The sequence below is a fragment of the Pelodiscus sinensis genome, chromosome 16 (genome assembly GCF_052426305.1).
Source record: "Pelodiscus sinensis isolate ZL-2025 chromosome 16, ASM5242630v1, whole genome shotgun sequence".
NCBI lineage: Eukaryota > Metazoa > Chordata > Testudines > Trionychidae > Pelodiscus > Pelodiscus sinensis.
This window is the reverse complement of record NC_143067.1, coordinates 7,647,786-7,667,495: the sequence shown is the minus strand read 5'-3', so window position 1 is coordinate 7,667,495 and position 19,710 is coordinate 7,647,786. Positions and strand designations below refer to the sequence as shown.

Here is a 19,710-nt window from a genome sequence, read left to right as displayed (position 1 = left end):
ACAGGTTGAACCTTTCTAGTCTGGCATCCTCAGAACCTGACCTGTGCCAAACCAGAGAATCTGCAAATTGCAATATTGTCTAGCAGCATTATCAACACTTCCACTGCTTACTGGGCTCTGAGCAGACATTTACGGGTGAATTAGAGCTACGTAACAGCACAGAACACTGAGAGCCAGAACTGGTGGCTGTAAACAAACTGTGGGAACTTGGCCACACCATTGATAAGTGGACATCTTGCTAACTAAAATCAAGGCGGACCACAGATGCTGTCAGACCAGAGAGTGCCGGATTAGAGAGGTTCAACCTGTATATAGAATATATTGAGTCAGGTTCTGGGCTGTGCTGGAGGACTGAGGAGATTATGATGGTTCCTTGTGGTTTTAAAACTCTACAGCCAGATTGGATTAGATTGGGCTGTTGGTCTGTACTACAGACAGAGCTTCTGCATGTTCCTCAGTCACCTTGTTTATTTCATTCTTACAGCAGCGTAGTTCCTTCTCCGCCTGTTCTCTGTCTCTGCAGCACAGTGACAGCGTTTGTCGCAGGGACAATCAGACCCATCCACCCATTCTCAGCCCTGGGACGCTGGTTCATACAGGACTGCACGCCACCTGGCAAGGCTCAGGGGGCAGGGCCCACTACCCCACTGAAGTGAAGGGGGGGTTGGTTGCCACATTCAGGGATCAGGCTCTGGGCAGAGGTTGCCCATGACTGGTGCGGCCTGGCATCAGAACCCAGCTGTGGTTTGCAGGCAGAAGGTTGTGCTTGGGTTCTCCTCTCCTGGGAATAAACTTCCATGCGGCAGGAGCTGAGTGGAGCCAGGGTTTTCCTTCCAATAAACACCCTGCAGAGACTGCATCACCATAGGGACGTGCCATATCTAGGACCTGGTAGGTAACCGTACAAAGGGGCACTGGCACTGTGCCCAGGGAGGAGTGGGGTGGAAGGCAGCCAGCTCCCCCCCCCCCCCATTGCATTTTATTATTTTTCCTTTTAGCCCCTCCCCCACTAGTTCCTCCCTCAAGCACAAGAGCCAGGCTAGGAAGCTGCTCTGGGGCTGAGCTGCGGGAGAGGGTGGGGTGGAATCAATAGTCCCCTGCCACTCCTAGAGATGCATCTGACCCCTCCCTCAACCTGCCAGATCACCATCAGATCTGATGGCTGGAGCCTCCCCCCAGCCAAGCAGTGTTCACCCTGCGGTACCCATAAGGCACTGCTGGGCCGGCAGAGCCAGTCCTGTCCTTGCACGGGGAGGAAAAAAGACTTCACTGACAGATTAGTTCAGGACTGCTCTTGATGTCGTCAGTGCCTTTAGTTAGCTGGTATCTGCTCCCTTGTTTGGTCTGATCCGGATTTGGACCTTGGTAAGTCTAAACACACAGGAAAGGAAAATCCCATTCTCCAAATCGGTATGAAATTGACCCTCCTCCCCAGGAAGCAGGTGCCGGGAGTTACCCGTCCGGGTTTCCATGCGTAGCCCCAGGGCTGTGCTTCACAGCCAGTTAAACTTTCAGCCCCAGACTATTGCAACCTGCCACCACTTGTAGCTCCGTGCAGGCAGCCAGATCCCCTTGCTTGCCCTGCTCACACGGATTTCATTATCCACTGTCATCACAGCCTGGCCTGGCCTTCCTGGGTGTAACAGTTTGGCCCCTGGGGAGTCCAACAGCCATACGCATACAGCATGTATGTGCTGCGGAGGTAACTACAGTCTTACCCAGGCCTGGTACTCTAACAAAGCCAGGCCCTCTGCAAGCTCCTTTGTAACTTAAGGGATTTCTCACGTCACCAAGTTTTTTAATGCAAACAAAACTCCTCTTTAGCTTCCTGACATTTGGCCTGAATCAGGCTGGAAGAAAAAAGGCCAGAGACAGATTTTTGCGGGTCAAAAGAAACTGGAAGGCTCCCCACGATCGGACCCGGGAGCTTTGTGATGCCTGGGTTTAAAAGGGTGACAGATTGGTCCTTCAGAGGAAAAAGTCTGGCCTTTTCTACTCTCTGTCTTCGCATGGAACGTCCGTACCTTGTGCGTAGCGGGCGCGTTTCTCTGGGTCCTCAGCCAAACGCTCCTGGGGCCTGACCAGCAAGTGGGGGTGGGGGAAATAAGACTCTTGACAAAAACCTCTGAAGTGACCCCCACCCAGTCAGTGCCAGTGCGGTCGCAAGGGAAAGAAACCCACATCTGGGCATGTCTGTGATTTGGAGAGGTGCTAATATATCCCGGGGCAGGTGAGCGTTAAGGGATCCTCAGGGCCCAATCAAACCCCCTGGAGGCAATAGGAAGACTTTAATAAAGTCATTAGGCTTTGGCTCGGCCCCTAATAATGCTGGGTGCGATCAAAAAGAGACTGGGCTGCATTGTGGCATTGGAGGGGCTCGCACCGACTGGGGGGACTTTTGTGTTTTTCCAGCCGTTCGTTTTCTTGCATTGGCCTTTGAGGGATCTTCTTGTGCGGGAGGTAGGTCTCTGTTCCCTGGAACCACTCAACCTCCCCCCAGCTCAAACAACCCCCCCCCCCCATCCTGGGCCGTTTCTTCTTCTCTCGGACAAGCAATTTGTACCGTTTGAATTCACCCCCCTGGCCTGCCCCTTTGAAATGCAAACCTGCCTTTCAATGCAAATGCTCCCAGAGGTTGGCCCAATAAAACGCCTCTCTTCAGGGAGGTGCCTTCGCCCAGAGGGAACAGCTGCCCCAGAGGTTCAGGTGAACAGCTCTCCAGGAAGGGAGTGGGAGCCGAGGTGCAGGGAGCGCAGGCCTCTCCTGAGACAGCTGCAGAGGCACATTATGCGCCCAGGGCCATCCGGGGATGATGTATGTGGGCTACCTTTTGGAGAAGGACACTAGCATGTACCCTAACCCCGTCAGGCACCCCAGCCTGAACCTCAGCCCCCAGAACTACGTGCCTGCGCCCCCCCAGTATTCGGATTTCACCAGCTACCACCACGTGCCAGGGATTAACAGCGACCCGCACCATGGGCAGCCTGCGGGTGCTTGGGGCTCGCCATACACCCCTGCCAAGGAGGACTGGCATTCGTACGGGCCGCCCGCCGCGCCTTCCACCGCTAACCCAGGGCAGCTTGGATTCAGCCCCTCGGATTTTAATCCGATTCAGCCACCAGGCTCCGGACTCCTGCCTCCACCCATCAGCAACTCAGTGCCCCAGCTCTCCCCCAATGCGCAAAGGCGCACCCCTTATGAGTGGATGAGGCGCAACATCCCCACCACCAGCAGCAGCGGTAAGGCACCCCCCCCCCTACTTTCCGACCCCTCTCCCTGCCTCTCAGGGGTGCCTTTGCTGAAGCCGGGCCTGGGGTGCACCCCTGCGGGGCGGGAGGGTGGCATTCAGCCTGGCCGCTCAGCACAGGCTCTGAGGAAGCAGGTTTCTCGTGTTTGGCCCTCCAGAGCCGGGACCAAGGACACCTTTGTGCCGGGGTCTGGGAGGGCACAGGGGTTGGCAAGTGTTTCTGGATTTGCTCACACTCCGGGGGATGGGATTGTTCAGGGGATAATTATCCCCTGGGAGACTTTCACATGTGCTTCCCCAGCTCTGGCTGAGATGGGCCCAGGTAGGGTTTTCGCCCAGGCAAACTGCACAGCACTGCCTTGGTTCGGCTCTGTGCTAGTGACAGGGCCAACAGGTCAATATTGCCCCCTCGGCGGGGCAGCCAAGGGGGAACCTGTTGCGTGGGCATCTCTCTTCCATCCCCAGCCCTGCCTGGAGCCAGCTTGGACTGGAATCTGCTGGGGCGAGCAGAGAGGTGGTGAGTTGCCGGGTCCGATTCGGGGGTACCATTTGGTTCAACACCCCTAGACGGAGGATTCAGAGCCTTGGAGATGGACCCATTCAGGGTCCCAAGGGTCTGTGTGTGTTACCCATTTCTTGTCCAACCAAGCTGGTACAGTCACAGCGAATTCGGGGTGCACAGGTGGTGCAGGATTGGACCCTTGTAGCACATTTCCCTGCCTTCCCTCTGCCCCCGGGGGCCAAGGATGAACGGGCGAGCTTCCTTCTTGGGTGCGCAATGACCTCCCTTGTTTGGCACTTCAGGTGTAGCCAGTCCTGCCACCAGCCCACCCTTCTGAGCACAGACTGAGTGCCTCTCAGCCCCCTGGGAACAGGGCTGGCTGGGGCTGGAGAGCTGTTTGTGTGTCTGTCCGTCTGTCAGAAGGGTGTGTGTGTGTCTGTGTGTATAGGGGAGCTGGGGTATGGGAGGGAGCTGTGCGTAGTGAGTGTGGGCATTTGTGTGTGAGAGAGGAGGTGTGTGTGAGGTGTGCAGGGTTTTCATGGGGGCTGAGGGTATGATTGGGGATGGTCAGGGGCTGGGAGTTGTGTGTGCTTGTGAGTGAAAGGAGGTGTGTGTGAGCTGTGTAGGTGTATGGGGAGGACGCTAGGGGTGTGATTGGGGTTGGGCTGGGGGTTGTGAGAGTGATTGTGAGAGGCATGGGGGTATGTGTGTGTTTGAGGCTATGTGTGGGAAGTATGTATGTGTTTGGGGCGAGGAGGCATGCGTGTGTTTGCGGGTATGGGTGTGTTTGCAATGTGGGGGATATGTGTGTATTTGGGGGTATGTGTGTTTGCGGTATGTGTGTGTTTGTGTGTGAGGGGTAACTATGTGTTTAGGCTGTATTGGGGTGTGTGTATGTTTGGAGTATGTGTGCATTTGGGGGATGAGTGGGTGTGTGTGTGTGTGTTTAGAATGTGGGGGTATGTGTGTGTTTGGTGTGTGTGTGTGTGTGTGTTTGGGTGTATGTGTTTGGGGGTGTGTGTATTTAGGGTGTGTGGGGAGAAATATGTGTGTGTTTGGGGTGTGTATGTTTGGGAGGCTGTATGTTTGGGACTATGTGTGTGTGAGTGTATGTGTAGGGTGTGTGTGTGTGTGTCTGAGGATATGTGTATGTTTGGGGTATGTGTGTGTGTTTGTGTTTGTGGGTACCTATGTATCTGAGGACATGTCTGTGTTTGGAGTGTGTATGTTTGGTGGGGGTGTTTGGGGTACGTGTGTGTTGGGTGTGTGTGTTTGGGAGTGTTTAGGGTGTGTGTGTGTGTTTGGGAGGGTGTTTATGGGGTAGGTGTGTGTGTTTGGGAAGGTGTTTATGGGGTAGGTGTGTGTTGGGTGTGTGTGTTTGGGAGGGTGTTTAGGGCGTATGTGTGTGTTGGATGTGTGTGTGTTTGGGAGGGTGTTTGGGGTGTGTGTGTGTTTGGAGGATGTTTAGGGGGTATGTGTGTGTTGGATGTGTGTGTGTTTGGGAGGGTGTTTAGGGTGTGTGTGTTTTGGGGGGGGTTAGGGTGTGTGTGTTGGGTGTGTGTGTTTGGGAGGGTGTTTAGGGTGTGTGTGTTTGGGGGGGTGTTTGGGAGGGTGTTTAGGGTGTGTGTGTTGGGGGTGTGTGTTTGGGGGGTGTTTAGGGTGTGTGTGTCTGGAGGGTGTTTAGGGGTATGTGTGTGTGTTTGGATGTGTGTGTGTTTGGGAGGGTGTTTAGGGTGTGTGTGTGTGTGTTTGGAGGGTGTTTAGGGTGTGTGTGTGTGTGTGTGTGTGTTTGGATGTGTGTGTGTTTGTGTGTGTGTTTAGGTGTGTGTGTGTGTGTGTTTGGAGGATGTTTAGGGGGTATGTGTGTGTTGGATGTGTGTGTGTTTGGGAGGGTGTTTAGGGTGTGTGTGTTTTGGGGGGGAGGGGGTGTGTGTTGTGTGTGTGTTTGGGAGGGTGTTTAGGGTGTGTGTGTTTGGGGGGGGTGGGAGGGTGTTTAGGGTGTGTGTGTGTGTGTGTTTGGGGGTGTGTGTGTGTGTTTGGGTGTGTGTGTGTGTGTGTGTGTGTTTGGGAGGGTGTTTAGGGTGTGTGTGTGTGTGTTTGGAGGGTGTTTAGGGTGTGTGGATGTGTGTGTGTTTGGGAGGGTGTTTAGGGTGTGTGTGTGTGTGTGTGTGTTTGGGAGGGTGTTTAGGGTGTGTGTGTGTGTGTGTGTGTGTGTTTGGGGTGTGTGTGTGTGTGTGTGTGTTTGGAGGGTGTTTAGGGTGTGTGTGTGTGTGTGTGTGTTTGGGAGGGTGTTTAGGGTGTGTGTGTTGGGTGTGTGTGTTTGGGAGGGTGTTTAGGGTGTGTGTGTTGGGTGTGTGTGTTTGGAGGGTGTTTAGGGTGTGTGTGTGTGTGTGTGTGTTTGGAGGGTGTTTAGGGTGTGTGTGTGTGTGTGTGTGTGTGTGTTTGGGAGGGTGTTTAGGGTGTGTGTGTGTGTGTGTGTGTGTTTGGAGGGTGTTTAGGGTGTGTGTGTGTGTGTGTGTGTTTGGGAGGGTGTTTAGGGTGTGTGTGTGTGTGTGTGTGTTTGGGAGGGTGTTTAGGGTGTGTGTGTGTGTGTGTGTGTGTTTGGGAGAGTGTTTAGGGGGTGTGTGTGTGTGTGTGTGTGTTGGGGAGGGGGCTTGCAGGCCCCGCTCCCGTTTGCTCTCCCCGGCCGGAGCCTGGCGCTCGCTCGCGGTCCCAGGCGGCCCTCGCTGCCTCTCCCGCCGGCTGCTGCAGCCGCTGCCCTCCCGACCCGGCTGGGCCCCGGGGTGCCGAGGTCGCTCCGCAGCCCAGCCCGGAGGAGCACGCTCCGCGGCCGCCCGGCTGCCCAGTTCAAAGGCGGCGCGGCTCGGCAGGGCCTGGAAGCGCCCCCCGCCCGGGGGCAGCCCCACTTGACAAGCGCTGCCCTTTGTCATGCAGATCCGGAGTGACTCCGGCTTGCGGGAAGGCGCGGGGCGCCCGACAGCCCCATTGTCCGCGGCCTTTGTCGCCCCAGCGCTGGGGCTGGCGGGGCGCTTTGATGTGCCGAGCCGCGGGGTCAGCGCGGGGCAGGGCCTCGCCCCAGAGACATGTCCCTGGCCACCCGACCCCAGGCTGAGAAAGGGCAGACCAAGGACCCCCTCCCGCTCCCTCTCCCCCTCATTTCCTTCTCTCTTCCTCTCCAGTGTTGCCTTTTCGTCAAATCCCGAGCCTCCTGCAGTTAGGTAGGGGACTCCAGCAGACATAAGCCACCAGGTACATGTCACTGCCATCAGCTGTGGGTTATCAGGGTCCCCAGAGCCCTAAGGACCTAACAGCAATCAAACTTCGAGGGGACTCCTATTACAAATGAGTATCAGAGGAGCAGATTCTCCTAGGCTGGCTTCATATGCAACAGGAATCAGACCTTGATTTTCCATTTGTCCTGAGCGGTCCACTCTACCATGGCTAGTTTGGATTTGGTTGAAAGTTGATCAAGATGACCATGGAAGGGGTGAATGCAGGACCCTTATTAGGTGGAGTGTTTCCTTACTTGTACCTCCAGTAGTAATAGAACTGGGAAGCAGGGCAGTCTTTCAAATTCTCCTGAGGCTCATAGCTGGTGTTTCTTCTAATCTATTCCATCTATGTGCCTTTTTCCTCCTGCATGCAGAATAAATGTTGTTATGTGCACCGAGGCATGTGTGAATGTGCACCACCAGTAGAAACATAAAACCTAGCTGCGGGGACTCTGCTGATCCCCTGGGTAGCATTAGAATCTCTCCTGCACTAGCACACAGCTTACAGAGAATACCACTTGTAGTTCCTAAAGTATTAACTCCTTACTCAACATTAGCAAAAGGGCCAAATCTGTATTTGTATCCACAGTGCACTGAAATGGTCCACAGATATCTGCAGCTGGATTTAAAGCACATTTCTGTGGGTTTGCAGGGCTCTGCAGATCTGGGCCAAAGCAGTTTGTCTTGATGCTGCACAATCGACATCAGTAGGAATCTTGCCGTTTATTTCAGTAGGAGAAAGATCAAGCACTGTGTAAATTCTGCCTCTTTGAGGACTGTTTTTCTTAAAATGGCCACCTAGACCTGGCTCTCAGCAATATAAAAAAATCTTCGTTTACATACTAATGATATAATCTGCACCAATTTGGCTATATCTGGGAACAAATAGACGTCGCTGGATTCATTCCTCTGTTAAGTCTTTTTAAAATGGCTTTCACTGAATGTTTTGGCAGGGCCACAGGGTTAACACAGAAGCTGAGACAGCAGTAAATGCCAGACAAATTAAAAATTAACTTAAAAACAGACAAAAAAATTAGAGCTCTGAAAAAAAAAATGGGTTAATACAGAAATGGTGTTTAGACCTTAATATAGTGCTGTAGGTGCCACGCCATGCTAACACGACACTGACTTTGAATACTGCTCAGTACAGAATAAATGCCTTAGCAAGGGAAGGGTCCGATTCAGAAGTTGCTTTGGGTCATGGATCCATTGCCTTGTTTCAAAATTGCCCAGTATCCAACAACAATCATGGATCTCTTTGAGAGCTGCTGGGTGACCGCATTTGAAAATCACGTCAATAAAGTTCAGTGTGCCGCTGATCAGTACCCACTAATTCCCACTAATTTTCATCTGATTGTTGCTGGTTAAACCCCTGGTAAAATTCAGGTAACAAGCACTTCATGGTCAGAAGATTATAGGAGGTGTCCTTTTGAAAAGAGAATTTTTACAAATCATATGAACCGGAATGCTTTTTCCAGTCCCCCAACATGGAAATATGTCACTGCTGGAATGTGATCCTCCTATCTAGCATGCAAGATCTTTTTAATTCATCTCTCCAGATGCTGTGCGGGTGGGAGTGGTATAAGAACTTGAACTAAAATAGAATAGAATAGAAGCCAAAATGAAGCTTGCTTAGGATCTCACTAAGGCTGTGATCTAAATATTGCACTTCCTGCTCTATGCAGCTTTTCAAAGTTTTGACAACAGCCCCGAGACGTGTTGAGTGGCCTGGATAGAGTAATGATCTGGCGGAGGCAGGAGAGCTGGGTCTCAAGGAAATGGGGCTGTCGTGCGGAGCAGCGTCAGTCTCTGCTGGAATGAGGGGTGGGCAGATATATTGCTGGTAGGTTCTCCTCTGCCAGGAAGGTCCTGTTGCAAAGTAGAATACGTAGCTGGGATCAGCTTTCTTTAAGCCAAGTTTGGCGGCGTCCACACAGCGGGAGGCAGCAGCGACTGCAAGGATTACAGGTGCCGGCTGGAACTGTCCTCAGCATTTGATTTAGCGGGTCTATAGTAGACCCGCTAAATCAAATGCCAGAACATCGATCTCTGGTATGGCGAGTGAAGATATGCCCTTAATGTTGATGTAATTATACTGGTATAATTGGTGTAGCCTATTCCCAGAAGGGAAGGGAATCAACTCAGCTGGTGTTAAGGCATTTTTGTATTGTTATAACTGAATCCACTCTTGGGTTGCTCCAGTGCCATTATTGCAGTAAAAAGGCACACCCCTCCGTGAAATAGCGTTGCTGATCCAAACACTACATGTTGACCAGGTGAGATGTTCTCTCCTGGTGCAGCAGGGTTGATACAGTAGCCCAGGATAGAGGAATGGCGGTTCGTCCTCCTAAGTGACCGGATAGGTGGAGGTCAGGGTGTCCATTCGCAGTGGTGTGCCCCTGCTCAAGGTGGCCGGGTGCAGTGTTCTCATTTGAGCCCTTTCTCTGCTCTGCGTGGACACAAAAGATCCTGTGGCAGTTCTCATGGGGAATGGCATTTGCCCCAGAGACCTTTGGCCAAAAATGCCCCTACAGCGCTATTGTACTGATATGAGAGTTGCTTGTGCATTTCTGCCCCAGAGTTGGTCGCATTTCAGTGGTGCTGTAAGTGCATAAGAACATAAGAACGGCCAGACTGGGTCAGACCAAAGGTCTAGCCCAGTGTCCTGTCTTCCGACAGTGGCCAATGCCAGATGCCCCAGAGGGATGAACAGAACAGGGACTCCTCAAGTGATCCCTCCCCTGTCACCCATTTCCAGCCCCTGACAGAGGCTAAGGACACTACTCCTACCCATTCTGGCTAATAAGTATTGATGGGCTTAATCTGTGTGAATGTATCTAGTTCTTTTTTGAACCCTGTTAAAGTCCTGGTCTTCACAACATCCTCTGGCAAGGAGTTCCACAGGATGACTGGGCACTGTGTGAAGAAAAACTTCCTTTGCTTTGTTTTAAACCTGCTACTTATTAATTTCATTTGGTGACCCCTAGTTCTTATGTTATGGGAACAAACAAATAAATAGCTTTTCCTTGTTCACTCTCTCCATACCTGTCATGATTTTATCTCCCCTTAGTCTCTCTTTTCTAAGATGAGGAGTCCAGTCTCTTTAATTTCTCTTCATCTGGCACCCATTCCAAACCCCTAATCATTTTTGTTGCCCTTTTCCAATGTCAATGTCTTTTTTGAGATGAGGAGATCATGTCTGTACGCAGTATTCAAGATGGGGGCGTACCATGGATTTATATAGAGGCAATAAGATATTCTCTGTCTTATTTGCTATCCCTTTTTAAATGATTCCTAACGTTCTGTTTGCTTTTTTGACTGCCGCTGCACATAGTTTAAGAAACACTTTGTAAGGAACAGCATTACAAGAACAATTGTTATACAATAAGAATCCGATTTGAATTAATTGTATTTATAATATTCATTGTCTAGAACAGAGTGCATGTGAGTTCTCTGTTGTATTCGGTGCCCAGTTTTGCAGCTTGTTGCCTTTGGCTGGATTCTGCACAGGCAGATTCAGCAAATAGCAGAACTGAGGCCTTGGAGAAGACAAGTGATGAATGAATCCTGATATTATCTGGGTGGATGCTCCAGAGTCCCAGTTACCAGGGCAGGAATTTATTCCCATTCTGATTAGTGCTCACTGAGATCCTGGAATTATCAAAACCCCATTATCCTCCATTATCAAAAGAGGAGCCAGCTGCTCTGTGGTAGTTTTGGGCTCTCAGTTTAGCCCTTGGAGGAGAAACTTGGGAGGGGACAGAAGCTGGAAACAATTGATAAAGGCCGACAAGAAATCAGCAAACATCTTCTCTGGGAGAACCTTGTTTAATAATTTTACACCCAGGAGTGGAATTAAGATAAAACGGGGGCTTGAAAGCGCCTCTGATTGAGTTACATGATAATTGAATTGATTGAATTGTGAAAAATATCATTAGTTGCTCAGGTCATATCTCTTAGATTAACTGCACACCAAAGGCCAAATAAAGTAGCCATTGTCTCCTTCGATGATGCGTATTAGGAATACCCCTCCCCAGGCCCTAAGCAAATGTCTAAAATCAGGAGAAGCATTGCATCTGTCTGGTGCATCATTGGCTTTTAATGACAAACCCACACTTGCAGTCCTTACCCAGCAAAGTCAATGGGCATGTCTAGCCCTGGGAAAAAGCTGCTGAATCTGAAGAAACTCCTTTTGTTCTCCTCCATACACAAGCACTCCACACACAGGCTGAATAAGGACAGCAGAGTTCTTAGTAAGAATCTGCAGTGTCATCCTGCAGAAGATCATTGGGTGAAATCCTGGCCCCACCAAAATTAATAGCAAAACTCCATTGGCTTCAATGAGTTAAAATCAGCTCAATATTGGATTTTGTTTGTATGCCCCAGTCTTCTGTGGGATTTGAGTATGCAGAGCATTTGCAGAATCAGATCTGATATACCTAAATGGGAATACGATATTGAGGGCTTTCCTGGGATATTCTTTTTTAAAAGACGCACATACTTCAGATACTTTCTTTATTAAGCCCCAAAGTAATCAACCTAGACAGAGGCAGGTTTGGCACAGATAAGGGAGAAATGCTTATATGAACTGTTTTATTGCAATCAATAAACTGGACATTAATCAGCCTGGATTGATTAACTACCCACCTTGCTACAAAAGAAATAGGAAATTGATAACACAACGTTTTGGCTATAAATATCAACAGTTTCATTATGAGTGCTGTAAATCATAATACTTCAGAAGGCTGTAAATTTTACCTTCCTCTCTGTCACATCTTGAATAAACAGCTGCTAGGCTGTAGTTTAAAAGTTGCTGAGAGCAAGTTTTCCCTAGGCAATAAGATACTGTAATAAGATCAGATGCTATATGTGAGAAAGGGACACGCATCCAGTTGCGAGATCCAAAGCCCAGAGAAGCCAGTGAAAAGTCTCTGGTTGAGTCATTCAATGATCTTTGGACGTGTCTTAAATAAGAGAACATTTTATATCGTTATTGCTAAATATTTACATGTCCTCCTCCTGTTGAACTATCAACTGATGTGTGTAGGGGATGGTTCCAGCTGTCTATAGAGTGCAAGAGGTTTGAGAGCTTTCAGGGAAAGGATTGCTGAGAAATTGTAAACCAAGTAGAATTCCTAACAAATTATTTGTCAAAGGTCCCCTCTTTTATCTGTTCATAAAATGTTCACAACCAGAGTGCGAAAGTCTTGCGCTTGCTCATGGCTGACAATTATTTGCAAACTTCCTTGTGAATTTCACCTCACTCTAGAAATAGCTCAGGAAAGGCTTGGTGACAATGTTTCAGGCCTGAACTTTGAAATTCACCTGGGGCTGGTTAGTTACATAAACTGCAGGGTATGGATTTTGCTCTATGATTTGTGTAACTTGTGAACATGGTGTGAATTTAAAATATTGCCGCGGAGTGTACAATCAAAACATCACATTCTGGTGCATCCGTAAGTGGAACAAGCATGCTTTTTGCAAACGTTCATGTGAGTGACGTTTAAGCTACTTGAATGCTGGGGGAAAGCAAATGTTAACATGCCGCAAGCGTGGTCAGATCAAAATGTATCTAGGATTCAAACAAGTATTTTCAGACCTTTCCTCATGCTATTTGCTCAGCTCTTAACCCCAAAACCTTGAGGAGAAAAAAACCCAAATTGCTGAGATATGGTGGAAAGTTTTGCTCTGGAAATGCTGCTGTATAAAGCATGTATAAGGGATTGTGCTTTTGCAGCCATTCCCAATATCTTCTTTAATTGGTTCCCCCCGCCCCATCGGAAGAGGTCAGTGTATTTCTCTCAGCCTCCTAAATTGTGTGTGTGCGCGTGTTTTCAGTAAATTATGCACCATTGTGACAGTCTTTAACACAAGTAACACCCCCCTCCACACACTCTATAAACACACACGCATGCACGTGCACACCCAAACCACCCCCGCCATCCTTAAATTATTAACCCAGGGATTTGTTGAGCATCTAGTTGCCTGTCCAAGGTACAGACTTTTCAAACTTTCTTAGAATTGACTTTCCTTGAACAAAAAGCAGCTTCCCTTGAACATTAAAGACCCCTACGTGACAGGCCAGGCCAGATAATACCTGGAGATTAGTGAAGGGATAATCAAACTCTCTGGCCAATGAAGGAGGTTCCTGGGGGGGGGGGGGGGGGGGGTCAAGGATGCCCACCTTCGTACTCTGTCAACACTGTGCTTTCTTGGTGATAAAGGAGCCTGATTCTGCCCTCCCCCCCAATTTTACATGAGGGTCACTTTGTGAACTTCAATAGAGTTGCCCCTCATTGGAGGTGTTCTAAGCGTGAGGAGCATGGTTCCCCACCCACCCTGACACAGAACAACTCTTTTTAATGTCTAATGCACTGAAAATGGTACTGCCTCTGGACAGTTTGACTGTGGCGCGGAGGCTGGGGGCTGAAAAGGAGGTGATGCTAGAGTAGAAAACTCTGGCATAAAATCATGGAACTAGAAGAGACCACAAGAGGTCATCAAGTCCAATCCCCTGTCCTCATGGCACGACCAAGCACCATCTAGATCATCCCTGAGAGATGTTTGTCTAACCTGCTCTTTAAAAAACTCCTCCCTAGGCAATTTATTCCAGTGCTTACCCATCCTGAAAGTTAGAAGTTTCTTCTAAGGTCCAACCTGAACCTCCCTTGCTGCAATTTAAGCTTTATCATCAGAGATTAATTTTTTCCTCCTGTCTCCTTATAACACCCTTTTAGTCACTTGAAAGCTGTTATCACAACTCTCAGGTGTGGGATTTGAGCCCACAACCCCCAAAGGGGTTGTAATTTTACCACAGGACTGTAGACAGCCTGGCCACCACAACCTGACAATGGCTTGCTGGCCTAGTATCTTTGCTGGGCTAGTTCTTCAAGAGCTGTCTACAGCTTTTTTTTAGCACAACTTCTAACACGGAGGTGCTGGATTACTGTAGGCTGTGGCTATAGGCCCATGGCTTCATTTGTGTGGTGAACCATGTGAAATTGGTACACAATACACCCACAGCCTAGCTGATCTGTTAGTTGCCTTAGCTCTACTGTTCCATGTCTGACATTGCACAGCAGGTATGATTGCTGAGAGGTGTAGCAGTGGACTAACAGAAACTCTGGCAAACCATCAAAAAACCTGCCAGGTGCCAAAAATGATGCTGAATTATGAGGAATTGGAAGGGGAGAGATGAGTGTGCCATAAATATATGGACTCGGTGTGCTTGCATCTATGTTGTCTTAACAACGAATCAGACTATATTTCAGTGAGAGTACCATTTTCAGCACCTTGGCTATTACATAGGGCTGTGTGTGTCAGGATGAGTGGTGAAGGTTAAGGATGGATGACACATAAGCCTTTTCAGTTTCAAACAATGTTTACTGAACATTTCCCAGGTTTTACAAAAAATCTTATTCATTTTTTTCTGATTTTCACTCTACTTTTATATCATTCAACTATATAAAAATAACTTGTTTTATTAGGAAAATACAATACACTGCCTGAAATAGATGTATGATGATAACACATGAGTCTTTGTGTCTATGTAATGCTGCCGGTTGATGTATTAGTCTGAAAGATATACACCGGCATGCACGCAAACAGGTGCGCACACAAGCTCGGAGGTGTGTGCACATGTGAATGTATTGCTGGCTCATGCGCTCACGGATGTCAAGCTATTCAGAGATAATGGCTTAAAAAATTGACACGCTCACCCGGGAAGTAAACAGACTTCTGTATCAGAATGTGTTTCAGAACATAAGGAAGTCATCAAAAGTTAAAACAAAACCAGGAGAAAAGAATGAAGTTGAGCATATGCTCTGCAAATGGTGTGGACCAATTTTTAAATGTAAATATTCATAGACTAATACTTCTAAGGGTGTGTCTACACTGCACCCTTAGCTTGAAATTGCGTATCTTATTTCGATTCTATTTCAAAATAGGCTATTTCAAAATTTGGTGCGTATATACAGCGCCAAATTTCGAAATAACACACTATTTCGAGACATCCTTCATCGCTCATGGAACAAGGTTTACAGGGATGCTGAAATAGAGGGTCTGCTATATTTCGCAATAGCGGATGCATTCAAAAGATGCAGGGTAGCTATTTCGGGATACCTCTGGTATCCCAAAATAGCCTTGCAGTGTAGACGTACCCTAAGTTTACAACAGTAAACTGTTTATTCAACTGAAAAGGTTAATTGGAGACTAGAGATATTGTTTTCTTAAAACTTAGAGGTGGTACCCTGTCCTGACTTCTGTTTTAGTTCTGCAGCAAACCACACTGATGAACCATATATTTTTATTAGTCTCTAAGGAGGTTTCTACACTGCACTATAGCTGGAAATAAGATATGCAATTTGAGCTATGCATATTGCATATCTTATTTCAATCTTATTTCGAAATAACTGGCTATTCTGAAATGTCCCTGACTCCTTGTGGAATGAGGTTTACAGGGATGTTGGAATAGTGAGTCCGTTATATTTTGAAATAACGGGCTTGCTGTGAAGACTCAGGATAGTGATTTCGGGATGCTCTCGTATCCCAAAGTAGCATTGCAGTGTAGACATAACCTACGGTGCCACAGCACTACTTGTTTTTAAAGTTACAGACTACCACTGCTACCCCTCTGAGACACTGATGAATGGAATTCAAAGCATTGCTCTACTGAATATTTTTTCCTGTCTTTCTGCCACCAAAATAAACCCCAATATTTACCCAATATTTTTTTTGCACTGGTTTTCCTGTGGTTTTGTTGTGATGATAATAAATACAGATACATTTCTGAGAAAAATGAAATAAAATGAAAACTAAAAACCAGGGGCCCTAGTGGATGTTATACAATCTCCTAAAATGGATCCTGATTTGCTCTGTAGACGATAGTAAATAAATACCTGCTTTGGTTTGCAATTTACAAGTTCTCAATTCTTCCTCACTGACATAAGACACCTCTCATAATGCTAAAGCGAGAGCTGCAAAAGAGTGGGTTTTCCTGGCTTTGGAGCACTGTGGAGTCTTTGACAACCATCTTTTTCTAATAGGCACAAAACAGGGAAAATAATTCATGCTTCTGAAAGCACTTTTCCCCGCACTCAGAGAAAAGCCATAAAATCAGCTGGCAAGGTCTTCTTTGTGCTTCTCAGCTCCAAATTATGCAGCTCCATCCTCCTCTCTCTCTAACTATAAAGCAAAACTGCCGGTCTTTTTCAGAAAAACAGAGATTGATCTTTATGCAGGACTGAACTGAAAAACCTTTAGGCTTCATCACACAGTTTAATGAGTGAACAATTTTCAATGTATTTGTCGGCTTCTTTCCTGGGCAAGATCCACGAGCCCTTTACATGTGTTTGTGATTAGAAAGAAATCTGTCATTTTGTAAATAATAGATTGACTGCGGCCAGTCCTCTGTAAATAGTTAGAACTGGAAATGTAGGGGCTAATTGGACAGCTGAAGTGAGTCACATGATATTATTTTTGATCCCTTCCTAAATGGACATTTGTTGACAGGAAAAGTTTGTTTGAAGTGAAAACGCCAACATGTGATGTTGGAATTTTCCCATGCAGTGGACATGAAGTCCTGCTGGATTAAGTAAAATGTTGTCTACTTGACAATTTCGACAGGAGGGGCTTTCTTAGCATCTCTACACCTGCTGTTGGCCACACCTATAACGTGAAATCCCTCTTCTTCTTAGAAAGATAGATTACACCTGTGGAGCAATGTTTGAGCTTTTCCCTCCATGCGTGGAATACTTTTTTATGTGCACCACCAGCAGAAACAGAAAACCTAGCGGAGGGCGCTCCGCTCCAGCTGGGTGGCATCGGAATCTCTCCTGAGCAGCTGCACAAGCTCATAGTTTACAGGGAACACTGCGCATGGAGTTTGACCCACCATTTTACAACTCCGCTTCCTGTGATGAAAAGGGGGCGAGAGGAGTTGTTACAATCTGGCCTGTTGATTTACAGCCCCGTCAGTGTCCTTCAACTATTGTGTGCTTGGCTCTCTTCCTCTCCACCCTGTAGACAGGGATGGGCAACAGGGCCTCCAATTAGGGCCTGGGGATGGGGGAGCACACAAAGCCTTCTCCGCTTTGCCCCCACCCTGTGAGCAAAGGGGCTCCCCCAACCCCAGACCAATCATGGTCTGGGGATGGGGTAGCTCCACCCCTTCCCATTTAGGCCACCCCATTCCTGTTTAGGCCCCACCTCTTCCGGGGTGGCTCGGGGCTACTTCAAAAATTTTTGAAGTTTCCCCCGGGCAAAAATTATTGCTCACCCCTGCTATAGGAGCTGGTGTGAGCTACTGTCTGAAGTCCACGAAATACACGGGTGACAAAGGGGTAGAAACAGGGAAGGCAGGTGCTTTTGGGTGCTCAGATGGAGGCAGGTGCTCACAGGTGTTCTGACTGAGATGGCTGCATCAACCTGTCTTTTCCTTAAGACGGGGCTTAGTGATAGAGGCACATGCTCGTTTGACTGTCCCGAGAACTGAGGTCCGTTCTTTAGCCAGGGAAGGCTTAGCTCCACGGGAAAGAGCTTGCCCATGCCACCTCCTCCGTGAGTTAGATAATGGGCCTAAAGCGTGTGCCATGCTGCTGATGGAAAGCTCTGTATCCATGCCACGTGTTATGCTCCTTGTACTTCAGTTATGATGCGTAGCCCAGGCTCCATGTCTTCCTGGCCTCTTTGGGGACACCCTGGACTAGGAGGCAATTACCATGATTACTGTCTGTGATAGGAGCCTCTTTTCAGGGACAACTGAAAGGAGATGGTCAGTTGCTGCACACGAGGTTACGGAGCAGTTGTCAGTTGGCAACAGCTTGTGTTTGCTATTGACATGACCCAGGCTAGAATACTGGCTATGGGTGAAATTCTCCATATCCCATTTTCAGCCCCTTGACCTATCCAGCCTCCTATCATCTCAATACTAAAATAACTCCCCCCCCCCCCCCCCCCCACACACACACACTTGTATAGTTTAGAGACTTTACCAGGAAACCATCTCTGTATTGGCACATTCCACTTCTCTCTGGGGCTACATCTACACTGCAATGCTATATCGGGGTACAGGAGTATCCCGAAGTAGCTACCCCGTGTCTTCACAGCAAGCCATTATTTTGGGCTTGCTGTTCCAATGTCCCTGTAAACATCATTCCATGAGGAGTAAGGGGATTATTTCGAAATTTGGTAGTGTGCAGACAGACAGCACCAAAGTACGAAATAAGCTATTTTGAAATGAGATCGAAATGAGACGCAATTTGTGTAGCTCAAACTGCATATCTTGTTTCGAGCTGCGGTGCAGTGTAGACACACCCTGGGAGAGCCCATGGACATACCCGTAAGGTACTGATTAGCAGTTCCTTGACCCCCACGGAATGATATCGTAAGGGATATCGTAAGCCTTGTCAGGATTTGCCAAGAGTTGTGGGGTGAGCTAAGAGCATCAGATCCTACTGGTGTGTACACTGAGAACTGATGGGCCTTGTGGAAGCAGTTGGAGCACATTGTAAGGGGTGCAACCTCTTTGGGGTTTCCAGAAGTAACTACTTTGCCAGCCCTACAGTGTGCTCTCCCCGGGCCAGGGTCTCCACCGGGGGCTGTCAATGAGCATACAATCCTGAACTTTCAGAACCAGAAACACCAGCCTCCACCATTTGAGCTAAAGGAGTAACTCCATTAGTTGGTAGCAGTAGTAGGCTCTTGTCCTTTAAGGTGAAGCAGCCACTAGGTAGGGACACGACACAACCTGCCTCCATTTGTGTCTCTTTCTATCCCTGTTCTCCACAGTCTGTTACAATTATACTGTTCTCCTGTCCTCTCTGAAATACATGTGTGCTATTCCTGCTGCTGTGGTGTATGCTGAATGCCTGTTATCCGCTTGTCAACACAGTGGTGCCCGTCTCTTCATGGCACCTATGAGCTACATCAGCTGTGCTGTGCTCTCCCAGGGCTAGCTGTGTCTCTGGTAACTGGAGGAAACAGCCTTCCCTGATAAATAAATACTAGAACTCCCTCCTCTTCTGCTTTCTGCTTGCCCCTCTGATGTGGCTGCTGCCTTCACCCCCTTGTCTGTCACTCTTCTGTCCAGTTATTTCCCTTCCATATCAGAACGTTCCCAAATATTGCCCATTATCACCCTAGTCTGAACACCCCTGGATTTGCCCATTCTGTCGAGTGTAGCCCTAACGCCTTGCATCGTTCTGGTCTTTGCACAATCCATTCTGTGCCAAAGTGTCCCTTTGGGGGCTCTCTCAGGGCTCCTCCTTCAGGCCTCTGTCTTGAAGCGGAAAGATGAGTCAGGTCTGGGGAGAAGGGCTTGACTACTCCTGTCTCTCTGGGCATGAGCAAGGAGAGCCTTCAGTCACTTTGACCTCCCTGAAGGGACAAACTCTGCTTTCTAGCCCCACCAGTGTCGTTTGACTTCCTCATTTATGTACTGGCCTCATCTGGTTGCTGGAGTCCAGAGTAGGGCATAGAGGAAGCAGGAAGTTTTTGGTTCCCCGTTTTTCCCTGCTGTAGTGGGAGGGACTGGCGAAGCACAAGGCTGCATGGTGCCCAGTGGATGGGTGCAGACCCTGCTCCTAAGCCCAGCTGCAGTCAGATGGGGGGTGGCAAGAGCAGGGCTGTGGTATAAAGCAACGTGACGCACTGCAGGCCGGAACTCCCGTCTTTGTGTCAGAGAGCAAGCG

The 19,710-nt window shown here is 48.4% G+C and overlaps 1 protein-coding gene across 1 annotated transcript in view; it reads left to right on the top strand.

The window, feature by feature from the left end:
* The first annotated feature begins 2,687 nt into the window (after positions 1-2,687).
* Positions 2,688-19,710, top strand: part of CDX1 (caudal type homeobox 1) — a 33,563-nt gene continuing 16,540 nt past the window's right edge. Inside the window, exon 1 of the mRNA XM_089769461.1 lies at positions 2,688-3,239. Within this exon, the coding sequence (XP_089625587.1) occupies positions 2,810-3,239 (430 nt within the window). The 5' untranslated portion in view covers positions 2,688-2,809. The remainder of the gene's footprint in view (positions 3,240-19,710) is intronic.